General features: G+C 42.2%; 1 protein-coding gene across 1 annotated transcript; it reads right to left on the reverse strand.

Moving 5' to 3' along the window:
• nrap (nebulin-related anchoring protein) lies at window positions 1-25,079 on the reverse strand. Its single transcript, XM_076298243.1, has 43 exons — window positions 24,793-25,079; window positions 24,319-24,413; window positions 23,991-24,078; window positions 22,179-22,283; window positions 21,947-22,051; window positions 21,427-21,531; window positions 21,014-21,121; window positions 20,794-20,898; window positions 20,419-20,526; window positions 19,463-19,570; window positions 18,338-18,445; window positions 17,514-17,627; window positions 16,709-16,813; window positions 16,430-16,537; window positions 15,999-16,112; window positions 15,760-15,858; window positions 15,506-15,610; window positions 15,018-15,125; window positions 14,519-14,626; window positions 14,088-14,285; window positions 13,727-13,831; window positions 13,481-13,579; window positions 13,171-13,275; window positions 12,814-12,921; window positions 12,258-12,569; window positions 11,771-11,875; window positions 7,575-7,673; window positions 6,939-7,043; window positions 6,658-6,765; window positions 6,454-6,567; window positions 6,059-6,256; window positions 5,412-5,516; window positions 5,196-5,294; window positions 4,923-5,027; window positions 4,668-4,775; window positions 3,981-4,292; window positions 3,591-3,695; window positions 3,109-3,207; window positions 2,785-2,889; window positions 2,582-2,689; window positions 1,902-2,213; window positions 1,372-1,524; window positions 1-1,082 (listed from the first exon to the last, which is right to left on the reverse strand). The coding sequence occupies exons 1-43, from the start codon at window positions 24,862-24,864 to the stop codon at window positions 762-764; spliced, it is 5,556 nt and encodes a 1,851-aa protein (XP_076154358.1). The 5' UTR covers window positions 24,865-25,079; the 3' UTR covers window positions 1-761.
• Window positions 25,080-25,548: the final 469 nt, after the last annotated feature.

Genomic DNA, 25,548 nt, shown 5'->3' on the forward strand with positions numbered 1-25,548 from the left:
TGCTGTTGAAAAACATTTATTTTCCTTTTGAAACTCATAACCCAGCATTTTCACTTTTGTCAAACACTGTGGCCTATAGGCTAAGTTTATAGTCATAAAGCTGAACCGGTCAGTCATCCAAGTAAAAATCACATACAGTATGTCGTCTAGCACAAGGCCAACCATTTGCAAACCACCACAAGGTGGCACTAGACACTTTGACAGTGCTCAAGTCTGTGGCATGTGAGACCATAATGCTCGTCTTGCTCAAAGCCTACTCCGAGTAAAGTAATACATTTACATATTGTTGAGGCTCATTTAAAGCACCTTCTATCATCATTCCAAATAATAATACAAAATGACATTCAGTTTGCTGCCTCTCACAAAAAAAAAACAGAAAACAAATCCCTACGAGGAGCATCTTCATTTTGCTCACACCCGTGGCAAATCTAGCTCAGCTTACACATGCATCATCACACAAATCAAAAATCAACTTCCTGTTAACCTTCTCAACCACAGCTCATTCTACATTCTCCATCGTATATGCCGACATCATGATCCTTGGCTGACATAATTCCTCTCTGTTTCCTTCCACGTAACTTTTTTTATACATGCCATATTCTCTCAGTATAGCTTTTCTCCACCTACAGCCCTCAACTGCTCATCAGTTCAATTACACTGTTGATAAAAGCACCAGGCTCTATAGTAGTTCACCACATCATTAAAAAAATTAAAAAGTACATTGATGATTTAAACAACAGGAGGCGGTCAACACCATCAGTCTACATCGTTGTGTCAGAGGAGCCAGAGACCAGTGCTGTGGTCTTCTGGGAGCTGATGGCGGTCTGGGACGTGACGGCGGACTGCGCGCTGGACGAGGACTGGGTGTGGCTGGTGGTGGTGCTGCTGCTGGTGGCTTTCCGGAAGTTGGTCTGGATAGTTTGGACCTTCTTCCTCTTGACGTGGAGCACTTCCATGGCGTCGGGGTTGACGTCGGGCTGTTTGAACTCTTCCATGGTCTCCACCTGGTTGGAGGAGGAGGACTCCTGCTGCTGCATCTCCATCTGCATCTGCTGCTCCATCATCATCTGACGCTGGTACATCTGAGAGGTGGCACAGAGGACCATGAACACACAGACACACACGGACACAGACGAAGAGGACAATGGTGGAGAAATGGATTAAACAATTTGCTAAATAGAAATTAATCATCAAGAAGTGATTACTGTAGTGTAGAATAGATATACAATGCTCTGTAAAATGCTATTCTTTTAGCTTCTATTAAATTGAAAATAGCTTTTATGCTGTTTGCATTTAGAGCTATGTAACCTCTCTAATTCAGGTTGCTGTAACAGCTTATGTATTAGCTGTGTCATATCATTTGTTGCTCACCAGTAGCTGCTGGTACTTGGCGATGGCCTCGTCAGTGTCCACTCCCTCTGCCAGGCCCAGCTCAGCGGCCCGCCGGGCCATCTCCGCCTTGTGGGAGCCTGGGGGCGTCCAGCCCACTCCCTTGATCCAGTTCAGGTCTGACTTGTAGTTCACCTGCGGGGTGAGCCATCAGAGTCAATAAAGTGAACTTTACAGTGACTTCTCACTGCCTCAATTGAAGCACAGCTACATGTAAGCTCTTCAGAGGTTTAAGCCTACATGCTATGCTTTCATCTCATATCTAATAAATAGCCTATAACAATACACTGAGACACTCACTCACTACCAAGCTCCATTATGAACCAAATGAAATTAATTTAATTAAAAATCAAAATCAAAAAGCAGGTATCTTATTTCCATTAAATGCAGTATAATGTAACACACAAACACACTAATGGTAAACTGAGAAAGCTATGCAAAGTGAACCAGAATCAATGGTTTCATAATAATCACAGCACAGGGTTGCATAAAGTCTTCAGTTCAGTACTTACGTCACTTTGCAGCTTGTAGGCCTTCTTGGCATGTTTGACGTTGAGTTGCTCGGCGTCGCAGGTGTAGTCGTGCAGCCGCTGGCGGTAGCAGAGGTCACTGGCCTGCGCCTGACTTTTCTTGGCCTGCAGGAACTCGGACTGGTCAGCATGCATCTTGAACTGCGAGTGCATCTCGTGGGACTGCTTCTTGTACTCGGTGTTGCTCTGGAGCTTGCCCACAGCCAGCGAGTGCATGATCTTGGGGTCGTCCTCCACGCACAGCAGTCCCACCTGCTGGCCCTTGCCCTTCACGAACGCCTCTTTGTAGCGGAACTGAAAAGGTTTCAAGAATGTCACTTGCATGTTGGATTATCTCTGCGGAACTGAGCAATATTAGTAATAATAACAATGGAATAATGGAATAATATATAGAATTTTGTCAACCAACTTGTTTTGAAATAAATATATCGAACAAATTGCAATGAATTGGGAAAAGGTATGCTATGTGCTACAGGTAAAGATGCTTAACAAGATGTGTTAGCTCTGCTAGTATGTATATGTCATGTTCTAAGAAAACTTTAATGAAATACAGTGAAAGTAGGCCTGCATCTTTTTATGTCTGTAGGTCAAAGATGTATTGTATAACAGTAACTAAAAGTTGAATCAACAGCAACAAAAAAAAGGTTTCATGGTAAACTCACATCACTGGCGATATCCCTGGAGGCCTTGGCCGTTTGGAAGGGAATGGCGTCTAGCCTCAAGTCGTACCCAGCTGATTTCACCTGCTCTCCTGAGGTCTTATAAACTTTCTGCAAGGGAAACAGTGGGCGTTTAGGCCAACCTGTGTTTCCCGTTTTTGAATTTTTGTATTTAAATAATGAATCCATTAGAATAGGTGTCTTACATCGCTTATTTGCTGTGCGTTAAGCCTGGCCCTGACAAAGTCGGGGTCGTCAGCATGGAGAGTGTACTTGTGCATGGCATCAGAGTCTCCGGACTTATAGAGCCTCTGCAATATGTACAAATATTCATGAATGTCCAAGATATAAAACAACGAGGCCAACAATATCCATCAGATAACCAACATAACAACAACAACAACAACAACAACATGTATTATCCGCAACCAAAACTCACAGACTTGAATGTACTGTTGTTTATCTTAAATAATACTTAAGGACAATTGCTGTTCCTGAAACAAAATGGGTTCATGATGAAAGTCCCTTACCTGACTGCACTGCATGTAGCTGTTTTTAGCATGGAGAATATCAGGGGAATCTGCCACTGAGGTGAATTTGATGCGGTCGGGGTTCTGACGATACTTCTTCTGCAGAATTCAATAATAAAAAAAAACCTTACATTTTCAGCCGTCTATTTGCATTATTCACGCAGTGGCCATTGTAAACCAAAACGAGGCTACAGGGTACACAAACCATAGGATTGTTGTGTTCTATGCATTCGCCAGTAGGTGGTGAAAATGCATTAATGACATAGTCAGTGTACCTCTGTAGCCTCGTTTTGGTTTACACAATGGCCGCTGCGTGAATAAGGCGTATAAGAAATGTAAAGTCAAACATAAAGTAATTAAAACAGTTCTGTTTCCAAAAAAAAATGTGTAATAGTAATAGCAGTAGTATTGATAAATAGTATTGATGCTTTAAATGACTGTACTAGTCATAACATTATGTGATGGCCTGGTAGTCCACTCACGTCACTGATCAGGTCTCCGGCTTTCTTGGCGTACTCCATCTGAGGTGCACCCACACCGTCCCAGGCCACGCCCTTCATGAAGGACAGGTCGGACTTGTACACTTTCTGTTGGAGACATTAAGACATGGATGAGAGGATGAGGAACTAATCCTGAGGTAAATACTGAAGGGAACATTTAATGTGTTAGACTACCACATGTTTGTGGGTCATTGACAAATAAGGCTTTAAAATTTTTTTAAAAACTTTTAAAAATGGACATAATGGTTTTTTTTTAAGTTGGAAAACGGTGTTTAAACGGTTTTGTTCTTTTTTCATATCTTTTTTATCTCTCACTCCCCATATCCTCCCTCTGTCTCTCTCTCTCTCTCTCTCTCTCTCTCTCTCTCTCACCTCGCTCTGCAGGTCATAAGCCTTCTTGGCCCACTGGACCTTCATGTCGTCCGGCAGCACCGTGTACTCGTGGAGTCGGGTCTTGTAGTCCTGGTCACTGGCCAGGGCCTGGGCCTTCTTGGCGTGGACCAGGTTGACCAGGTCCAGAGGCAGGTGGTACTGGCCGCTGGTGGTCAGCGCGTCCTTGCGGTACTGCTGGTCGCTGTGGAGACGGCCCATCTGCATGCAGTGGGCCAGCAGGGGGTCTTCCTGTGCGCTGCGCACCCCAATGTGCTTACCTTTATCCATCACATGGTTGTGTTTGTACTGGACCTACAGAGAGAGAGAGGGAGGGAGAGAGAGAGAGAGAGAGAGAGAGAGAGAGAGAGAGAGAGAGAGAGAGAGAGAGAGAGAGAGAGGCGAGAGGCAAGATAAAGTCTCAGAACTTTGGTTTGGAGAGACGAGAGGTGCACTGTTAAGCACTCTGCTAAGGTCTTTTCCTCTATACTGATCTACTGTATGTTTACCTTATTCTGTAGTCCTCTCCAGTAAACTAAGTGATTTTCTCAAACACTCCAAAATAGCAATTACCGCTGACATAATCAAATCTCTAGTTTCTGTCAAAGGCAGATTTATAGACAGGCATAAATAGAACAGGCCATATGTATTGTAAGAGGATGTTTACATGAGTTAAATGTGTGAACTTACCTCACTGGCGAGGCCTGTGGATGCCTTTGCTGACTGGAAAGGTATGTCCTGCATGGTCAGTTTATAGCCCTGAGCTCTCAGTGTATGCCACGACTCTTTATACTTGACCTACAACAACACAACAACACAATAAATCAACAATCTTTAACAATGATCGAACATTTATTCTCTTATTATGAATGCAGAGAGAGAGAGAGAGAGAGAGAGAGAGAGAGAGAGAGAGAGAGAGAGAGAATGTGAGTCAGGTACACTTACATCGCTGTAGTTGGCAGCGTTGATCTTTGCCTGGGTGATTTCTGGTCTCTCTGCTGTGATGGTGTAGTTGTGTCGCACATTTTCTCCAGCCTCTTTGTACAAACGCTAAATAAAATGTCAACAAGACTTAAGGTAAATCCACTGTCCAACAGCCCATGCAACATTTACAATACACACCACTTCTCTAACTAAAACCAATGCACGGTTGTTCAAAAACAAAAACTGTGCCCAGTCAGGAGGAAATGTACTGGTTATTAGACTGGGGGCTCTTACCTCATTGGTTATCTTGTTGCTAAGCTTGGCGTGGACAATGTCTGGGGAGTCCACCACAGAGGTGTGTTTGAAGTGGTATGGCTGCTGGCGGTACTTTTTCTGGAAAAGAGGAAAACAGGCAGCAATGATGAGGGCAAGAGTTTGATGATACTGAGATGGTCATTTATGGATTCTATCGACATCTAGTGGTCAACTATGTCATCAAAAAGATCTCACATCGCTGATGAGGTCCGTGGCCCGCCTTGAGCCCTCGATCTGCAAAGCCCCAGTGGCAATCCAGCCGGCACCTCGCAAGTAGTTCAGGTCTGAGCGGTATGATTTCTACAGAAAAGACAAGCACACTCACAGTAAGCACAGGTATGCTGTACAAACACAAACAAACAGACCTACACATACGTACAGACAGGACATGTTCAGTTCTGCAATACAATGTCTAGAAAGGTGGACACTAGCTTTTTGAGTTACAATGTCTAGAAAGGTGGACACTAGCTTCTTGAGTTACAATGTGTAGAGAGGTGGACACTAGCTTCTTGAGTTACAATGTGTAGAGAGGTGGACACTAGCTTCTTGAATTACAATGTGTAGAGAGGTGGACACTAGCTTCTTGAGTTAGAAATACAATATGTAGAGGGGTAGACACTCTTGAGTTAGAAATACAATATGTAGAGGGGTAGACACTCTTGAGTTAGAAATACACTGCCGTAGTATCAGCAACATGTAATACGGTCCACAGTGTTACTGCACACTGTTTCATTCCCTCTGTTCCACATCCTCCTCGTTTTTACCCTAATCCTTTCTCCACACCTCTACTGTGTGACATGGACAATGTGATGACCTCTCCAACGGGGGCGGTGGGTACTTACATCACTCTGCAGCTCGTAGGCTCTCTTAGCGGCCTGCACCTTCATGTCGTCCGGCAGGGAGGTGTACTGGTGCAGCATGAGCCTGTAGTCCTGGTCACTGGCGAGGGCCTGGGCCTTCTTGGCGTGGGCCACCTCCAGCATGTCCATGGAGAGGTGGTACTGGGAGTGCCCTTTGGCTGAATCTTTCTTATATGTGATCTAGGAGGGAGATAAGACATGAGGGGACAAACAAACAAACAAACAATCAAACAAACAAATGATGTAAAACACACAAACAAAAGAAATCACTATGGATCATATAATTTCAAAGTGGGAACATACAATTTTTGATGTGACACAGGCAATGCAAAAGTACTCTTATTCTAAAGGCTTGTTATCACGGGCTTAGTACTCACATCGCTCTGCAGTTTGCTGGCGTGGACAGAGTGGGCGATGTTGATGTCATCCTGCAGACCTCTCAGTCCAATCATCTTACCCTTTGTCCTCTCAAACTGCTCTCTGTACTTTTGCTGCAAATATCAAATGCACAATGTCCATTACAGCCTTTATTTCTGCTGAAGAACTCTGCTTCTATGGAGAAATGTAATTGTCAGACTTACATCGCTGAGAATTTCATTTGAAGCTTTAGCAGCCTGGAAAGGAATGGCGTCCAGGCGTAACTGGTAGCCAGCATCTCTGATCTTGGTCCAAGACTCTTTGTAACGTGTCTGTGAATGACAAACACAAAATATATAATTGAATTAAAAAATATATATATCGACTGTTTTGATGATGAAAGACTACAGTGATGTAAATGAACAAATGCAGTGCCACAACCACACAAGAAATGGCACATTAACTGTGTGAAGTGTATGAGGTGTGGGAGTGAGCAGGCCCTTACGTCGCTGAGGTTCAAGGCGTTCTGTTTGGCCTGTACGTGCTCTGGGAGGTCACCAGTGAGAGTGTAGTTGTGCTTCAAGCTCTCTCCCTTCTCTCGGTACAGACGCTGCAACAGTAAATCACACCAACTGAGGAACTGCCCCACCCATTCCACTACCAGACAGAACTAATGTGTCACCCTTTTATCATCAATAGAGACATTATAAACATATCCCAATGTACATTTTAAAAATTGGCTCACATGTTCACAATGTTAACCTTCACAGCTAATAGCTGTTAACAAAATTTAGTATAGAAAATGAGTAGTTTATGAGGAGTTATTCATGAACCATGATAATGCCAAATATTGCAGCATATTTTGAAGTTCATATATCACATATCATGAACATATACACAAACTATACAAAAGGAATCCGGACAAATTTCCATATATAAACAGACTGTGTATCCAAGAATTCCATGGCCTTAATTTCTCACATTTTAAGATGTCATGATATTCCGGGACATTACTGATTAAGTTTAGACTTGGACAACTACTTAAGGCGATTCTAATTATGAGAGCTGTAAAATGCCCATGTCTGGCGAGCCAGTGTGTGTGTGTGTGGGCTAGTCGGGTGAAAGGGTTCAAGTGGCTTACGTCCAGGACGAGCTTATTGCTGAGTTTGGCCTGCACCATCTCCGGTGTGTCCTCCACGCTGGTGAACTTCAGATCGGACACATGTTGCCGGTACTTTTTCTGTAACACACACACACACACACACACATACATACCAGATAAGGCATGCTGTGACATCCAACACACTGACTGTAACGTTAAATTAAACTATTGCATGAAAGGCACCGTCACATTAATAACAGAAGGAAGGATTGAGTGGGAGAGCACACACTACTGAATGAGTTAAGAGACATTGGCAAGAATATGGAGTATCACTCCTCTTTTTGAGTATCATTATTTCTTTTCACCATCAATATTATATAAAAACAGTATTTATAACTGCCTCCACTGATCATTTATTTACATGATTAGTATGATCACATCAGCCAGCAGGTACTGTACATACAGTATGTAACATCCGGAATTTTCCAGATCAAAAGGTTAAGAGATAGTATTACTCTTCATCAATCATTCTCTAAGATATTCAGTAGAGTAGATGCTCCGCTTCTGTATCATTTGTGTTGACTCATCTATCTTAGCACCCTGGATCTTGCATTACTTGGATAGCGTTATTTTATTGTAAGGTCCTAAGATTCCAAAGTAATGAAAGCTTGCCCTCTCAGAGACTCCAGTCAGGGTCCGGCCACAATCTATTTTGGGCCACTCTACTTAACTTGCACGCTAAGGGGCTAATAATGGGCACTATCTGTTGGCCGCTGCACTGTATGAAGATTAATTATATAAATATGCTTTTCCGTGAAAGATCAGCACTTCTAATAACGTCCTCCTAGACTACACAGGATAAATTACGGGATGGCTATTTCAGAATTGGGCCTTTTTTCCAAATTCAGAATTGAGACTCACGGGCAGTTAACCAAAGGAAGTTTAACAGCTCACTGCAGTTTATAACTACTGAGAACATGTACTTAGCTTCAAATGCAACCAATACTTTTCTTCAAACAGGGTACCCCCAGAATTGTCAGACCTAAATTTAAGACTTTTTAAGACCTTTTTAATACCACTTCAGATGAAATTTAATACCTACATCGCACCCATTCGGATAGAATAAATAATATTAAAGGTAAGATTAAACCTCAAATAATCATGGGCGGATTATGAACTTTCGGTCCCCTGGGCCCAGATGTATTAAGGGCCCCCCACTAATTGTCGTATATGTGGGAGGGGGTTTTGGGGGTCCTCCCCCAGAAATGTTTTAATTTGTTTGATGTGATTTCCTGTATTCTGGTGCATTTTGGGGATGGCCAATACTAAATTCAATCAGATTCATAGCCTACATCCTGATTTGTTGATATTGAGGCAATGATTCCATGCAAAGGCTTGGGCTTCAGGGCCCCCTGACCCCTTGGGCCTGGGCCCGGTAGGCCCGTGTAGTAATCCATCCCTGCAAATAATTACTGTTTACAAGTGTTTGCACATGCCAACATGACAGCAGTGCAGTGGCAATGCAAAGATTTGTCGCGGTAGTAACGTGACTGAATGTCCTGCTTCATGGACAAATTTACACGGAATAGAACCTAGTTGATTGGGATTAAAGTGAAAAAAAAAAAACTTTTTTCAGGCCATAAGTCATACGTTGTTCATATCTACCTATAGAGATAGCACCCCTTTTGCGGTCGCGACTGGTTTTTAATGTACAAAAAGATGCAAACAGCAAAGTAAAGCACCAAATAAAGACCAAAACAAGGCTACAGGGTACTCTTAAGTTACTATATAATTAATGCCACCTACAGGTGAATGCATAGAACATAACAATCCTATGGTTTGTGTACCCTGTAGCCTCGTTTTAGCCGCCAATGGCCACCATGTGAATAAGCGAATTGAGAGTGTTCTTGATTGCGATTGAGTTTTCCTGATGAACAAAACAATATTTCAATACCATCCCTGACCATTGCTGATTAGCCATTGCTGTTCTATTCTACTGCAGCAATATTGTAGCTTTAACTTACACTCTTATTTAATTACTTCAGGCCAAAAGTATTTAAAGGGGAGATTTTTTTCTTGTTAATATGCAATTCAACACAAGTAAAATCTATAAAATCAAGTTTGCAAGACTTCACATTTCCTCATCAAAGTAACGAATCAGAACAGTCTAGATATTGTTCATATTTCCATTTGTTGCCTCATCCGCATTTAATGAAAACATGGTAATTTTGAGTTTTACAGACAACTCAGTTTTCCAATGAGCAGCAATACTGTGTGTGCTCATGCAGGAGGTCTGCGCATCTGATAACGACAATCTGGAGAGGGCGCTTTTGTCTTCAGCAACAGATTGTATAAGGTTGACAAGAGGTTGCGATATAGTGAGGGACAGGTCGTGTTGCGCTATGAAAGAACATGCGTAGCCTACTTAGCGCAAAAACGATCAGCCATAGATAAACGTACACAAATCATGACGCTAATATGCGAGGTTTGTAGGCCTACTGGTTATGGTTTTGTGCTATACATTAATAATAGCAAAGTTTTAAGTTGACTATTTCAATTGCATGGTTATTTTTTGTCAACATACGCTCCTACTGTCGTTAAAAGTGAGGCCTAAGCAGGCTACAAGGCTGTCTGTGCGTCATAAACACGACTGACCCCTCTACTCAACATAAAATAATAATGTCGCGAACTGTTAACACGCTCAGTCAAAACCTTCCGTCGCAAATTGTGAAAATCATTGTTGTACATGTCATAACAGACGGGAGGCATAGGCTACGGTTTATAGGCCTATTGCGTCGCTTTACACATAATGTTAGTTGCATTGATTAAAAACTGTAACAATAATAGTACATCGGGTGGCATAGCAGGCTATCTGTTCAAGTCATAGGTGACACCCAAAATGAATGACCTCCCCTGACAAGAGTTCGCGATAGTAAGAAATTGTCTACATTGATGCATGGAAAGAACACAGCACAGAGCTCACAATAGCATAGGCCTATAAAAAAAAAAAAAAAAAAAAACAGATTGGGCAACCTCATCAGCTGTCTCAATTGTGTCACTATAATCCAACTTTTAGACCGTCCTCCAGACGTGTTCTTTTTTTTTTTTAAGCAACCGCCCCAGGCCAATGAGACAAGCGTGTAGACTACAACATACACAAAGCGAAACTCATGGCTGACGTATCTTCTTGAGCGATCTCTGAGACACAGAAAGTTCTCAAGAACACTATTAGGTCTTTAAACATTTACCATCACACACATTCATTCATCGGACCTAATATTTGTAGTTGCCTTAAAAAAAGGAAAAGAAAAGGTGATAGACCCCTCCCCCCTCCTATTTTTTTTTCTCGCCGGATCTGCATCAATCTCGAATATGACATTTCTAAAATCTAATTGACGGAAATCCGTCGAGAGAACTTTAATCCTTGTGATTTACGCTACGTGAGGATATTAGACTAAATCTACTGATCATTTGAAAAATTAAGACCTCCGTGAAAAAATTCCAGACTTTGAGGTGAAATTCAATACTTTTTAAGGCCTTAATTTAGGAAAATGAAATTTAATACTTTTAAGACTCCGCGGGTACCCTGTCAAAACTTTTTAAATTATCAACATTTTGCCAAAAGCATATATGCATATGTATAATGTAATGCCAATCTAAAAAGGTAGGAAAAGAACTGGTTAGCTTGTCAGATAATACATTTTGGCTGAGTAAGGAGTGCTTTTCACGTCACCCAGTCCTTAACTAACTCTGAAATGGTTCTTCACCAGTGTGCTAGTTTCTCCTCTAAATATAACCACAGCCATAAAATAACGATTTAACCTTGACCTTGTTTCAGTGGTTATGTAATTCTGAATGCCAGACCGACACTCAATTGCCTTAACCGTCTAGATAGTTTACTGACCTACAAATAGTATCAGCAATGTTCACTGACTGTAGAAAAGCATGTCTCCCATAAGTGTTAGAGGGGTTTTTTTTTTTGGTGGTAACAGTGAGTTTAGATTTAAATTGAGTTTTTTGTGCTTAGTCAAATTAACATGAACAGAAAGAGTGAGGTATTAAAGTCTGAGTTGTAGTGACAAATATGAAATCACTGATATTGCTTGGCTAGTCATATGCTACTGTATGCTTCTTTCCAGAAGTGACCCTCTTGTAACAGAGAGTCTTCTAATGGCCTAGCATAACAGCTAAGTGTCTAAGTGCTGGCTAGGTGCCACGGGGGTGCGGTGCTTTACCTCACTGATGAGATCTCCGGCCTTCTTGGCCTGCTGCACATCAAGGGATCCGGCTGCTAACCAGCCAGCTCCTTTCATCCAGTTCAGATCCGACCGGTAGGATTTCTGAGGATAGAAATGTCATGTCATCTCACACTGCAATGATTAGCCAAATAATCAGACCTTAAAGAGATCCTATGGCCTACTACTACTACTACTACTACTATGCAATACCACATAGCACCTTTAACAGCTAGAACTGGTATTACTATGACAGTGCTGTGGAGTGAGTATTTGTTAACAACTTAGCTTTACAGCTTAATATTAAGATCACATGACACTGATGTGCATTATGTAACTGTAAAATATGTGACAGTTTAACATGCTTTATCCAGATGTTTAAAAAAAAAATTAAGTTAAGTAATTGATGAGTTAAGGACATGAATGATGGTGGCATGGTTAGAGAGAGGCATGATGGGAAACGTAGTTTGAATGAATTGACACTCACGTCACTCAGCAGATTGTAAGCTGTCTTGGCCCACTGCACCTTCTTGTCAGTGGGCATGGTGGTGTAATCATGCAGGTAGGTCCTGTAGTTGAGATCGGTGGCCATGTCCTGGGCCTTTTTAGCGTGTGTAAGGGTCATCATATCCAGACAGTCTCTATATTTCGCTTTGCTGTCCTCATACTGCTTCTTGTAGTTGAGGTCACTCTGGAGTTTTGAGGCCTTGAAAGAGTGGGACATCTGAGAGTCGTCGGCCACAGTCTTCACGCCAATCATCTTCCCTTTCGACAGCTCGTAATTCTGTTTGTACTTAATCTGCAGGTATTTGAGTGAGGAAAAGTTTGGTTTAATGTCATTTAGACAGGAGTCCCAATGTGGATAAGTGTAATCACAACTCCTCAAGACTGGTATATTTCTGTGTTATCATGGGTTCAATTATTCAGTATAATGGACTTGGTTCTTCTGGTGTTCTTTGAGGAAATATGAAATTTAATATTCAATCAGTGGAATGTACAAAGCAAACCACTTGGTGATCTTAAGAATTCAAAGACCAACTCACATTACTAGCCAGGTCTCTTTTGGCTTTGGCTGTGAGGATGGACAGGGCGTCCATGCGGAGCTCAAAGCCCTTCTCTCTCTGCTGCTCATAACTGCTCTTGTACGTTTTCTACAACAAAATGAAACGTCATAAAACATGTAAGGGAAGGGAAAATAAAGTCTCCATTCAAACAGCATCTGTCTTAAATGTCTCATGTGGACAAAAAAATACTGTACTAACAATAACAAGATGATAGGATCAGTTGCCAGGGCACACATATACTGGTACAATTACAAATGTACGACACTCTCAGTGTATGTCATATTTGATATATGTTGATGATGTGATGGTCTGTTGCAGGTCAAGCAGAGGTCATACCCCGCTGAGGAGTTCTGCGTTGGCCTTGGCCTGTTTGAAGACTGGCTCGTCGTTGGTCATGGTGTACTGGTGAATAATCTGCTCTGAGTCTGCTTTGTATGTCACCTGGGGAAAAAAGGGGTAACATAATCATCAACATCCTAAGCACCACAGTACATTATGTTTGGTTTAAATACAATTGTGAGTAAAGTACCTAGTTTAGGATGTAAAAAGTGTCTAATATTATGGATGAAATATTGTGTTGTTTCTAAAACATTATTAGAACTGGGAATGATGGATTGATGAGGATTGATGAGTCTTAAAGTCTTACCCCACTTTGAAGCTCCTGGCTCTTCTTGGCGTGTTTGATCTGGGGGGTGTCAGCCACCTGCGTGAATTTCACTTTGTCCACCTTCTGACGGTATTTTTTCTGTCACAGGAGAGCCATACAAGAACAATCAGACTCAGACCCAAAAGACAAACATCACAAACACAAACACAAGCACACAGACAGACAGACACACAGACAGACAGACAGACATATCCTCCATCTTGTTCCCTATCTCTCAAAGCTCACCTCGCTAAGAACATCTCCTGCCTTCTTGGCCTGGATATTGTCCAAGCTGCCGTCTGCTTCCCAGCCCACACCCTTCATCCAGTTCAGGTCTGACCGGTACACATTCTACAGGGAAAATACATCATAGAAACATGAAAATTGCTTCTATATGCATTTAATTTGAAAATAAAAAATGATTCCACAGTCCAATTCATATAGTCCATAAGAATTATTAAGCTGTGTTGATTACAAACTACAGATTTACAATAAATAAAGGTCAAATAATATCAAGCAATCAAGCAAATAATCACCAACAATAGAATTATTTATTTTATAATTATTAATAAATATAAATGGCCCCCTCCAATGCTTCCTGTCTCACCTCACTCTGTAGACTGTAGGCTTTCTTGGCCTGCTGGACCTTCATGTCGTCAGGCAGCACAGTGTACTCGTGGAGCTTCTTCCTGTAGTCCAGGTCGCTGGCCAGGGCCTGGGCCTTCTTGGCCTGGTTAAGGTTCACCATGTCCAGAGGCAGGTGGCACTGGGCCTGGATCTCCTTGGAGTCCTTCTTGTATGCAATCTGATGAGGGAGGCGGAGGAAGAGAGAGATAACTTGAGGAGGGGAAGCTGACTGTCACGCCAGAACACAACTGAACACTGTTCCATCGAGGGTTGCTGTGGGCTGTTACCATGTGTCTTGGCTTACATAGTAGATTTATTGTTCGCTTGTTCAGCTTGTAGCTTATTTCTAATGTTTCTAAACATACCGTGTGTGTTCTGTGGTGGATGATACTGCATGTGTTGATGTCTTACCGCACTGTTGAGCTTGGCCACTTGAAGGGAATGCAGAGTCTTGGAGTCGCTTACGTTGTAGCACACTGACTTGTCCTTGTTCTTCATGAAGTTCTCTTTGTACTTGATCTGTGAATGATGGGATCATAGCACTGATCCAGTGGGACTATACTACTCATATATTTCCCGAAACTAAATACAGATATTCTACATATTCCATATAACTAAATCATATTTAAGCAGTTTAAGACTAAAAGAAGAGTGAAAAAATAGTTGTAACAGTTAATCTGCCCACATTATTAAATATTTACATCAATCCTGTAATGGTGGTTAACCTGCTGCCTTGACCAGCACCAGAACTCAAACTCTAAACACTATAGGCCAACGGTTTCCTATATATAGTTTGTATTTCTCTGTTACATTTGCTTTTCATATCTTTCAATGCTAGCTGAGAACCTCCCTAAAGGCTCCCTGTATCGTTAAGGTCTGTGAGGTGCCCCAAGGACGTCTGTGGACTCACATCACTGGCGAGGTCTCGGGATGCCTTGGCAGCCTTCACAGTGAGGGTGTCCAGGCCAATGTCACATGCTTTGGACTTGGTCTTCTCCCAGTCCTCCTTGTATTTGATCTGGTATGTGAGGGAAAGGATAGACCAGAGTTATTCATTCTCACCGTATTTCCATTCATAAGGAGAGCTTGCAAACTTTCAATTTCTCCAAATTATATTAATAATATTTTTGAATATATTTTTGAATTATTTGTAAAATTAAATTAAATCCACTGTTAAAAAAACTTTTTTTTTTTAAAGTTCAGATGGATGGTGGCGAAATGGTAAATGGATGGTGTTGAGCGTGAATCACCAACAAAAAATGGTGATGATTTGTGTCATAAATTGAGCAGCCCTAATTTATCTCTCTCTCTCTTTTTGGAGTGTGTGTGTGCCTGTATGTCTGTGAATGTGTGTGTGTGTGTGTGTGTGTCCATGGGTACAGTTATGTGTGTGCTTACATCACTAATCAATTCAGCATTAGCTTTGGCCTTCTTGAGCTCGGGCAGGTCTTGCACTAGGGTATACTGGTTCTTGGTCTTTTCATAGTCAGCTCTGTAGTTCAACTGTGCACAGAAACAGCAGCTGTACACATATCCATAGGCGTAAAGGTGCTCATAAGTTTAAACCATGCTCAGAGGATGAAATGGTGAATGGACATGCTACAGGACTCCCTCTGAGCCATATATAGACTGTTGAGCTGCTCTGCACTTACATTGCTGAGTTGCTGAGCGTTGATTTTGGCCTGCACAATGTCAGGGGTTTCGGCCACTGTGTGGTACTTCAACTTGTCAATGTGCTGCCTATAGTTCACCTACAGAATATATAAAAGAATAATAAACATGTAACCTAGATAGAGGGCATACGCAGGGATTATGCAGTTCAAGTGTTGACATAAATTATGTGGGAAAAGTCACATTACAGTATGTATTAGGATTCTAACAAAACACTCACATCCTTCAGCGGATCCAGTTTCCTCTGGGCCTGGTAACCTGGAGTGATAGTTGCTGGGTAGTTGTATTCCCCTTGCTCTGTCTTCTCCTTGTCATATTCAGACTTGTATGCGATCTGAAACAGTTCAGGCAAAAACATGATGAATGCCAACAGCTACTATTCTACTATGAGGTGCATAGTTTGCCACAATGTTTAGCAGATATGACACAAACCCATACAAATATAAAAGTAATAGAAGAAGAAATTCACTGGAAACAGGTCAATTGAATTTTTGGAAGAGGCTAAACAAATTTATTCCATGTGGCTATGGCATTCATGGCCCATTATCACTCAATCAGATGATGCTAGTTATGGGATGATGAGATCCAGCATGAATGGCCTCTAGTGGTCTCTAAAGGCAGTCCAGGATGTTGAAATCTGAGAGGACTCACATTGCTTGCCAGGTTCCCAACTTTCATGGCATGCATGGTCTTCTTGTCCATGCCAGATCCTTCATAGTGGCCTTTCATATGGTTGGTATATTTTTCTTTATACTTGTTCTGCAATCATCAAATAAAAAAAAAATAGTTTTAACATGTTGGAGAAGCTGCATCTAATAAACAGTAAATAAGTCAGCTGTTGCCAAGCAACTCCACTTTGCCCAGTAATAGCAGAGATATAGATAGATTTCAGATAGTGTTGTATCACACTGCTGCAAACGTGACACTCACATCGCTGGTGAACTTGGCGACCTTGCTGGAAGTCTTGAACTGTGGCGTCTCACAATAGTTGATGCTGTGTCCTTTGGTGGTCTCAAGGTCCTTCTTGTACTTTACCTGTGGAGATACAAACACCGACCATATCACCCCAATGCCCCGCTTGGCATTTCATTACCAAACCTCAGCTATACACACACACACACACACACACACAGTCATCTGCATGGCATCCCCCCACTCAAAAAGCTTCAACCATGACCTCAACACTTGCACACAACAGCACCATTGACCCTTGACCTTTGCGGATAAATAAAGAAGGGCGAGTGCGGCGATGATAGAAACAGTGTCTCTAGGATCATCAGGTATCAGTCTGAGAATGTGGGCAGACCTGCTGCTCTGCTACCGCACGCTGCTGTCGTGCATAGCGCCAGTCGCCTGTGTGCCAACACTGTGATGTGTCGCCGGGCTGGCACGGCTTCGGGCAGGAGAGCCGCCATGCCGGAGATGCCGGACACACCAGGTGAGAAGGATTTGGGTCTGACCGTGACTGAAACCTGTGACTGATGACTGCTCTAATCCTGGGCGTGAGTCACAGAGCAATCCCCCATGACAGAGTTTGCTATGTTTGGCTGCAATGTAAACAACCAGGGCTTTCCACACGTTGTCTTACACTAGGTGTGATGTACCATAGACAAACACAGACTAAAGCAGGGGTAAATCAGACAGAAAGGGAACATAGGTGTGTCAGTGGTGTGTGCTTGAGTTGTAAGAGGAACAGTTGTTTTTTTTGGTGATGGTATCTCTGTTATTGTCTCACCTCACTGACGAGCTTATTTATTTTACGGGCATTTTTCATGGCCAGGTTGTCGTCAGGGTTCAAGGTATGATACTGCGAGGACCCCATCTTGGAAAGATCCTTCTTGTATTTGAGCTGAAAGAATGAATGTATGAAGTGAAGTGAAGAAGGACCTCTGCAAGTCTTCAAGCCCACCTATCAGATTGCATTCCCATAGCATGAGCACATCTACTCACACATGCACACTGACACACACACATAACACACACACACACACACACACACACACACACACACACACAAGCACACACACACACACACTCCTGTGAGCACAGAGACAGTGTGCCTAAATCAGGCCGTTGAGAGCTGCAGTGACAACATCAGATTCCTGGTGGAAGTCATGAGAGAGGCTTCCATTCCATGACCCACCACCCACATTCCACACAGTGCTGACAGGTGATGAGTGTGACGGATGAAGGTGTGTGTGTGTGTGTGTGTGTGTGTGTGTGAAGGTGAGTGTGTGTGTGTGAAGGTGAGTGTGTGTGTGTGAGCATGTGTGTGTTGTGTGTGTGCACACATGCATGTGTGTGTCTATAAATAATCCAGGAGGGCCCTCATTCGTACAGTGCACCAGGTACTGCATGTCTCTCCCTCACACGCACCCATTAATGAGCCTGAATTCATCAACAAGTTCCCAAACATGTCTCTACAAGATCAAACATTATTTTGACCCAAACGGCTTCCTTCATTTGATCTTTGGCAGAAGCAGAAGAAGCAAAAACAAAGCCAGCACACCATAAACCACAAAAGCTCGAAACTACATTGTGCTCTAAAGTGATACTTACATTGCTGGCCAGTTCGTTGGCCTTCTTGGCCTGCATGTAGGCTGGTGTGATCATGGCGGGGAAGCTGCCCTTGCCTCTCTGCTGCTCGTACTCCTCTGTGTAGGCCAGCTGTGAGGAGAACAGGACAAGAAGTCACAACACATCACACATCTCACACACCAGGGAAGCTCTCTCACTCTCAGGTTTAACTTCATTCTAACTTCAGTCCCATTTGTCTAAAACACTCTAATGCAATATACGTATACTGCAGTGCAGTTCTACTGTATAACACTCTAACATGGAACAGATGTGGCTAGTGTCAAACTGAGATACTGAGAGATGGGGATAATATTTCATTAAAGCCATAACGAACACAACAACAACCTAACAAATCTGCTTAAATATCATGTCATGGTCACAAAAATCATACTCCACAACCATCTTTTGTCTACGATGAAGATTATTGAGTAAAGAAGAAACATCCCTAAGCAAATGACTTTCTAATTAAATATTACATTGTAAGCCCTCATCAGAATATCAATAAGCATTCTAAGCCTTCTTTGCTTCTAAGCAAAACATGTAGCAAGCAACGCCAAACCGAGTATGTGCAACAAAGAACATATTATGCATGTTCAGCTAAAGAGTTAGATAATACATTTCTGTAGAGTAAGTGATATTATAGCCAAATCAAGTTCCTATAATCACTTAGTGAATTAAACTGGAATATCCCCTATTCCTGTGAAAAACATGGTTGACGTGTGGGGCAGAGGCTCTAAATAGTTCCTATCATGTGGCTCAGCCCAGAGGCAGCTTGTGTACTCACTGCTTCTAGAAAACTGTTTATAAACTCACTCAGAATGTAGAGTGAAACTAACTGCATCTGGTAAACATTGAATTATATAATATTGTATAGAATGGCTATAGCACATTTTTTCATTAACAGTACCGGTAAATGAATATTTATATGCACAACATTTGCATAATATTCCACAGATATAAAGGGAAATGATCAAAACTGAAATCATACTGCAAGCAACTGGATATAGCCTACTTTAATACTACAATTTAACAAATACCATTTGCACTGTAGCCAAATGACTGCTAAATCCATACTGGTGAAATGACTCCATAGCTCTCAGATCTCACCTGGCTGAAATTGCTGCCGTTCTCTTTGGCCTGGGTCATCTCAGCCATGCCCACCTCAGTGCTGGCTTTGCCCTTCATCTCCTGCTCATACCTCTGCTGGTACTTCACCTGCAGCACACACAGCCACACCACATTAGAGAGGGAGAGAGAGAGAGAGAGAGAGAGAGTGTGTGTGTGTGTGTGTGTGTGTGTGTGTGTGTTAGTGTGTGTGTGGGTGTGTAGTGACGGCCGTTGTTTGTCCTTGCTGGCTCTGTCAAGTCTACTTTGTGTGTGTGTGTGTGTGTGTGTGTGGGGGGGGGGGGGGTTGCATGCATGTGTGCATGATTGCATGTGTGTTCCACACTTTATTAAAGAGGTCCTATGCAACAATTTTAGCAAAAATAATTATGCAGGTTGAGAGTCGTTCTGATGGTTCTACAGCACTTTTTGGGTCGTTTGGTGGGTGCTTCGTCTCCCCTAGTGCTTCTCCGCGGAAAAAACGAATATGCAACTTTCTGGTCGCGGTCCGAACACATCCGGATGTAACTCAGCGGAAATACTCAAAAATGTAGTCAGATTGTAGTTTCTAAGAAGACTGCAAAACGGACTCCAACCTGGCTTTGTTGCTGTTGAAATTGTAAGTAGTCTACCCTTGTAATGTGATTTGATAGTCTCTTGAACAATGTGTTTGCTCGACCGTTTTATTGTGAGCCTTATGTGTTTAGCTTGGTTTATTGATGGCTAGCTCGCTAGCTAGTGGGGGTTTAGCGTAGCAGTCACTTGCTACCGAAGCTGCAGGGGGAGCTATGTCGTGAAAAATGCGAGCTCAAATCAGGCGAAAACCCAGAAACAGTGAAGGAATAACCTGCATAGGGCTTTTTTAAAAAGGTTTTCATGCTTGAGCCTGTGAGTGTGGGGGTATGTGCTATAAAGACACTGCAACATGTACCTACTGTATATGTGTGTGAGTCACTTACTTTACTGGCCATCTCTGTGGCCTTCTTTGCCACCTGGTACCCGGGTGTGAAGTGGGCAGGGAAGCTGCCTTTCCCCCTCTGCTGCTCATAGCCCTCAGTGTAGGCATACTGGGGATGGAAGTCATTTAAAGATCATTCATAACATCCTTTTTCTTATGTCTAATGAATGTCAGAAGAATGACTGACTGTGTAAGATAATGACATGCAGGATAGTGATGATTGCATAAATCATTGCATAAAACTGATTGTTAGGATCTGAGAGACCCATTGTTTCAAAGCATACTGTAAAATAATTGTCATTATCTGACATGGCAAGGAAACTTGAATACAAGAGTCACAGAAGTCACAAATGTGGCATGTGCTGGTGGAGCTCACATCACTGGTGATCTGGCTCTGGGCTTTGGCCAGCAGCACCTCCGGGGTGTCGCTGACCGCGGTGTACTTCGACACCCTCTCATCATGGCCCTTCTTGTACTCCACCTGAATGCAATCATATGACTCATGAACAACAAGAACTCAGCAAGTGACACATGAACTAGGTTTCAGGTTAGAATTCGGGTTGAAAAGTCTCGTGAGGCCCTGCATGCAGACTCACGCTGCTTGCCAGAGCTGCTGCTTTCTTGGCGTGCTCATAGCCTGGTGTGATCATGGCTGGGAAGCTCCCTTTACCCTTGGACTGCTCATATTCCTCTGTGTATTTCACCTGTCAAATAAACAACAGGGAATGTAGAGACAAAGCCACCAACAAATAACCTAGTTCTGTCTATTTATTTTTTTAAATGAATGGGCCTTTAAAGATACACATAAAAGCATCTTTAAGGTAATCATTGAAGATTTATGCTCATAAACCTTCAGATCAGTTGCTTCTTAAACTGAAGGATTTAGTTTAATACTTAGCCTTTTTATTGATCTAACTGAATTATAAACATTTAAAAGAAATAGGTGATAATATTCAGTTATAAATCTAAAAGTTGATAAGGTACTGTAATGACTGGTGCTGGTACTCACGTCACTGGCCAGGGCAGCTCCAGTCTTTGCATGCATGATCTCAGGTGAGTCTGTGATAGAGGTAAACTGGGTCACCCGCTCCTCATGTCCCTTTTTATACTCAACCTAGAGGGCATACACAGGCACAAGCACCACGTTTAAATGATAAACTAAGTATTTAAAATGGCTGACTGACTGACTGTCTGTCTGTCTGACTGACTGACTGACTGACTGACTGACTGACTGACTGACAGACTGTCTGTCTGTCTGTCTGAATGAATGAATGAATGAATGAATGAATGAATGGATGGATGGATGGATGGATGGATGGATGGAGAGATGGATGGAGGGATGGATGAAGGGATGGATGAATGAATAAATCGCTTGTGTCTCTACAAGTAATACCCTGACAACTGAATATAGACTATTTTGGCAATTCAAATAGGTGTTAAGCTCTGCAAACATGGGCCACTGACAAATGAAATTCATGGGCCACACAATAGAAGTAAAGACACCGACTCCTCAGGAAACTCTTACTCACGCTGCTGATGTTCTTTTGCGCCTGGGCGACTCTGACCATCTCCTGGTGGCTGGACGACTGTGAGTACCAACTCTGCTGCTCCGCAAACTCTGCTGAGTAGGCAACCTGGAGAGTTCGGGAAGAAACCGTCAGGCTGAACAAGTAGCCTATGCATGACAAACACAGCACTTTATTTAGTGAAAGTAAACAAGTACTGTATGAGGCCGAGTGAAGCATGTACGAAAGGGCCCACCTGGCTGCTCATCTGGCTGGCTTTACGGGCCAGTTCCATCTCCTGTGACCTCATGTCATAGTGGAACGTTGACTTAAACCGTTCTCCTTCTTCTCGATACTTGAGCTGGAGGAAGAGAGATGTGCTTTTAAAAACCCCAATGTAGTCGTACACAGGACACAGGAATCATGGCATTTACACTTAATTAAAAAAGCCCTATACTATGTGTATGAGAGCAGCCATGGGCATAATTCATAGAATATTTCATTTTTCAATTGTGCAGATGAATCCACAGAGACCTTGTCTCAGACTCCACATTTAATAAGAAACTGCTTACATGTTTGTGGACGAAGCTTTTAGGAGATTTTAAGTGTCAGTTTAGGTGACTCAGGCAAAAATTGGTAAAGGTAATTAACTAGGTTAAAGAATGCCATCTGTACCAATAGGACATATTAAATGTACAAGTAGCTAGAGTTTAACTGTATGATGCTGCTGCTTATCTGATCTAAAGTAAAGCTGTAGAATTCAAAAGGTTTAAGTGGCCCAGGACCTGTAGAAGAACATCCCTCAGACAGACAGCAGCAGCTGGTGTACTACTTATGAGTGGACGGAGAGAGAGAGAGAGAGAGAGAGAGAGAAAGAGAGAAAGGGGAAAGGAGCGAGAGAGAGAGAGAGAGGTGAAGCTGCTTCCTAGGGTATAAATTTAACTGGCAATGCATAAAGCAGGGCCATGGAGGGGTGTCGTGTCGCTGTCACAACACAGAAATAGCATCAGCCAGAGCCGTAGTCCCCATTCCAAGCCTTTGGAGTCACTCAGGCTTCTGAATGCCTCCAAAAACAACCTCTACAAGCCTCTAATAAAATAGAAATGGCTGTTACAGGTTTGGGGCTCAAAACTATCGAAAGTGCTGATTGACCTGTTTTCGAGGTTTGGTTTAGACCACCATGCACCAGTCAACAGAAGGCCATGACATAGACTCATTAACAAAAGTTTAAATAACAGAGTACAAACCTCTTATTCATTAATTAAATCCTAACAGTAATTCGAATGGCACTTGCCATTTATACAAACCCCTTTTCTTTCTATTAAAGGTTACAGGAAAAAAGTGGTGTCATTCAGTGTCATTTTGCCATGTCATGTCATGTTCTAACTAATAATGTGTAAAGTCCTGTTCTTCAAAAGCTAGAATGTCTTAATGAGGATGATGTCTATTATCTGTTATTTATACATTTATGGTAAAACCGATTTCAGTTATATACAGGAGAAGATGTGAAATTCCTTGTGCAGTACCGAAACAAATCTTCCTATGACTATTCCTGCATGTAAAAACAAAAAAACATAGTTTTACAGAGAAACATGTTGTATCTCTATTGTCAGCAATATATTTGCACCATATCCAAGAACACTGACTCAAGATGAAGTCAGTATGACTTTCATGGTGAATGATAACATTGCCACTTGACAAATAAAGACTCATACTAAGAGCATTAATCCAAAAATATGACACATCAACCTTTTTCATCTTCATGACAAAGGTTGTATATATCTGTTGTATGGACCCTTTCAACAAGGTAAACAAAAACAATGCTTAAACATTCTATTTGGGCCCCAATCTACTTCCTCTGCATTAAGATAACATATGGAATGTTAAAAAGGAAGTCTTGTGGGGCCAACTATGATGCTGATAATGGAACTCTCTTGAAAGGGTCTATATCTGACTCATGTAAATCGTCCGTGGGACCTTGGCATCTGACCATAGCGGCACATTTCTGGCCACAGAGAGAGAGGTGAGCTATGTGCTTTGGCTATGCATGACATCATTGCCCACTCACCTCACTGACAGCCTCGGCTTGTTTCTTAGCGTTGATATTGATGGGCGTCTCATAAACGCTGGTGAAAGTGTTATTCTTGGGATTGTGCCTACAGAGATAATTTACACACAAATGTTAAAGAACTTTTTCAATAAAAAATACAACAAATATTGGGTTTGGTTTAATTGGCCTTGATCATTTTAGTGTTGCTGGTAGTTGTTTTCAGTTTCTTACACTGTGAGAATTATTATCTACACTCAAGCAAGGTACTTCATGAAAATTAGACCTTAAAAGACAGATAAAGTGAAGTTGATCCACCAAAAGAGCCCATTTATCCTGTCATACTCACACTTGGCAGTACGGCCTCTTCTGATGGCTGACAAAGTTCTTGGCAGTTAGGACCGTCTTACAGACCTCGCAATGAAAGCACGTTTTGTGCCAGTTCTGTTTTTCAAAGCATACAAGAAAAAACACACACACACACACACACACACCTTATGAGATGTGATGCTGTGACTTATTTGGGAGAAATATGCCTCAAATCTAATTCATCACTTAACAAACAATGTGAGGAGTCTTCAGGACTGACCTGGCTCACTTCATGAGCCGCTACGCAGCTTTCTCACACAGAAATACACATTATGCTCCTGCATACAGGTCTCTATTTATCTTACTCCTCAATAAAATACTATTGATTAAGTACTTTTAAGTATTCAGTCATATATATCCTATTACAGATGGAGAATAGACATTTCCACTGTATTAAACTCCAGTCATACACGGGAGGAGGAGACCTACAGTAATAGATTTTGGAATACTCTACCTGATTCATGCAGTTAATCTTCTCGGCAGGGTAAACCGTGAACCCACACCTGGCACACGACTGGATATTCATGATTGCTTGTTTTCAAAAAACACTCTCAATGAGAAAAATAAAAATCAAGACTCAAGTAACAAAAAGTGGAAAAATAAAATAAAGCAGAATAAATAAATTGCTATATAATGACTTCTATATAATATCTCCCAGCCAGAAGGCTAGAACAGGCCAAAGAGCAGACGAATGCAAGTCCTCCCAGACAGTCCCCTGTTCCCACTAGTGTCGACCTCTTGGTCTTTCCCTCTCTCTACCGTGTTAAACTTAGATATCCACTTTGACAGACAGACCCAGGCTATTACATATCACCGGGGCACATGGTTTCCACCCTCCTTCCTGTCTCAGCTGACTGGCTGCCCAGCTGTCTGTCAATGTGCAGAGAGGGGGGAGAAGCGATGGGGACGGGAGATGCTACTGTGTTTATGTAATAGAATCCCTCGCCTAGGTGGTTAACTTTGGGTCGCTTCGTCACACCATGGCCTTCAGTCCCCCACACAAAAATAGGATGATGAACTCACCCATCCATTGCAAGGTACATGTGTAACACCGTAGGCAGTAGATAATGGCATTATTCAAATGTTTCTCACATAAATAACTAGGAGCCTATAGCCTATGACTTGTCAAGTTGAATCAGAGACCCTACATTCTTCACAGTAATGACTAGAAGTCTAGTCTTGGCATTATGGTTCATTTGCAAGATAAAAA

Source organism: Alosa pseudoharengus, unplaced genomic scaffold (genome assembly GCF_046254945.1).
Source record: "Alosa pseudoharengus isolate Yale_2024_CS ecotype anadromous, Long Island Sound unplaced genomic scaffold, YU_APseudo_1.1 YU_APseudo_1.1_scf_21, whole genome shotgun sequence".
Taxonomy (NCBI): domain Eukaryota; kingdom Metazoa; phylum Chordata; class Actinopteri; order Clupeiformes; family Clupeidae; genus Alosa; species Alosa pseudoharengus.

Excerpts from the sequence above, each read along its gene's own strand:
- nrap (XM_076298243.1), bottom strand. The coding sequence starts at position 24,864 with ATGAATATCCAGTCGTGTGCCAGGTGTGGGTTCACGGTTTACCCTGCC. Across the intron at positions 17,628-18,337 it reads CCAACGAACTGGCCAGCAAT|CTCAAATACAAGAAGGATCT; the intron begins GTAAGTATCACT and ends TCATTCTTTCAG. Across the intron at positions 4,776-4,922 it reads ACGCTGCCAACTACAGCGAT|GTCAAGTATAAAGAGTCGTG; the intron begins GTAAGTGTACCT and ends GTGTTGTTGTAG.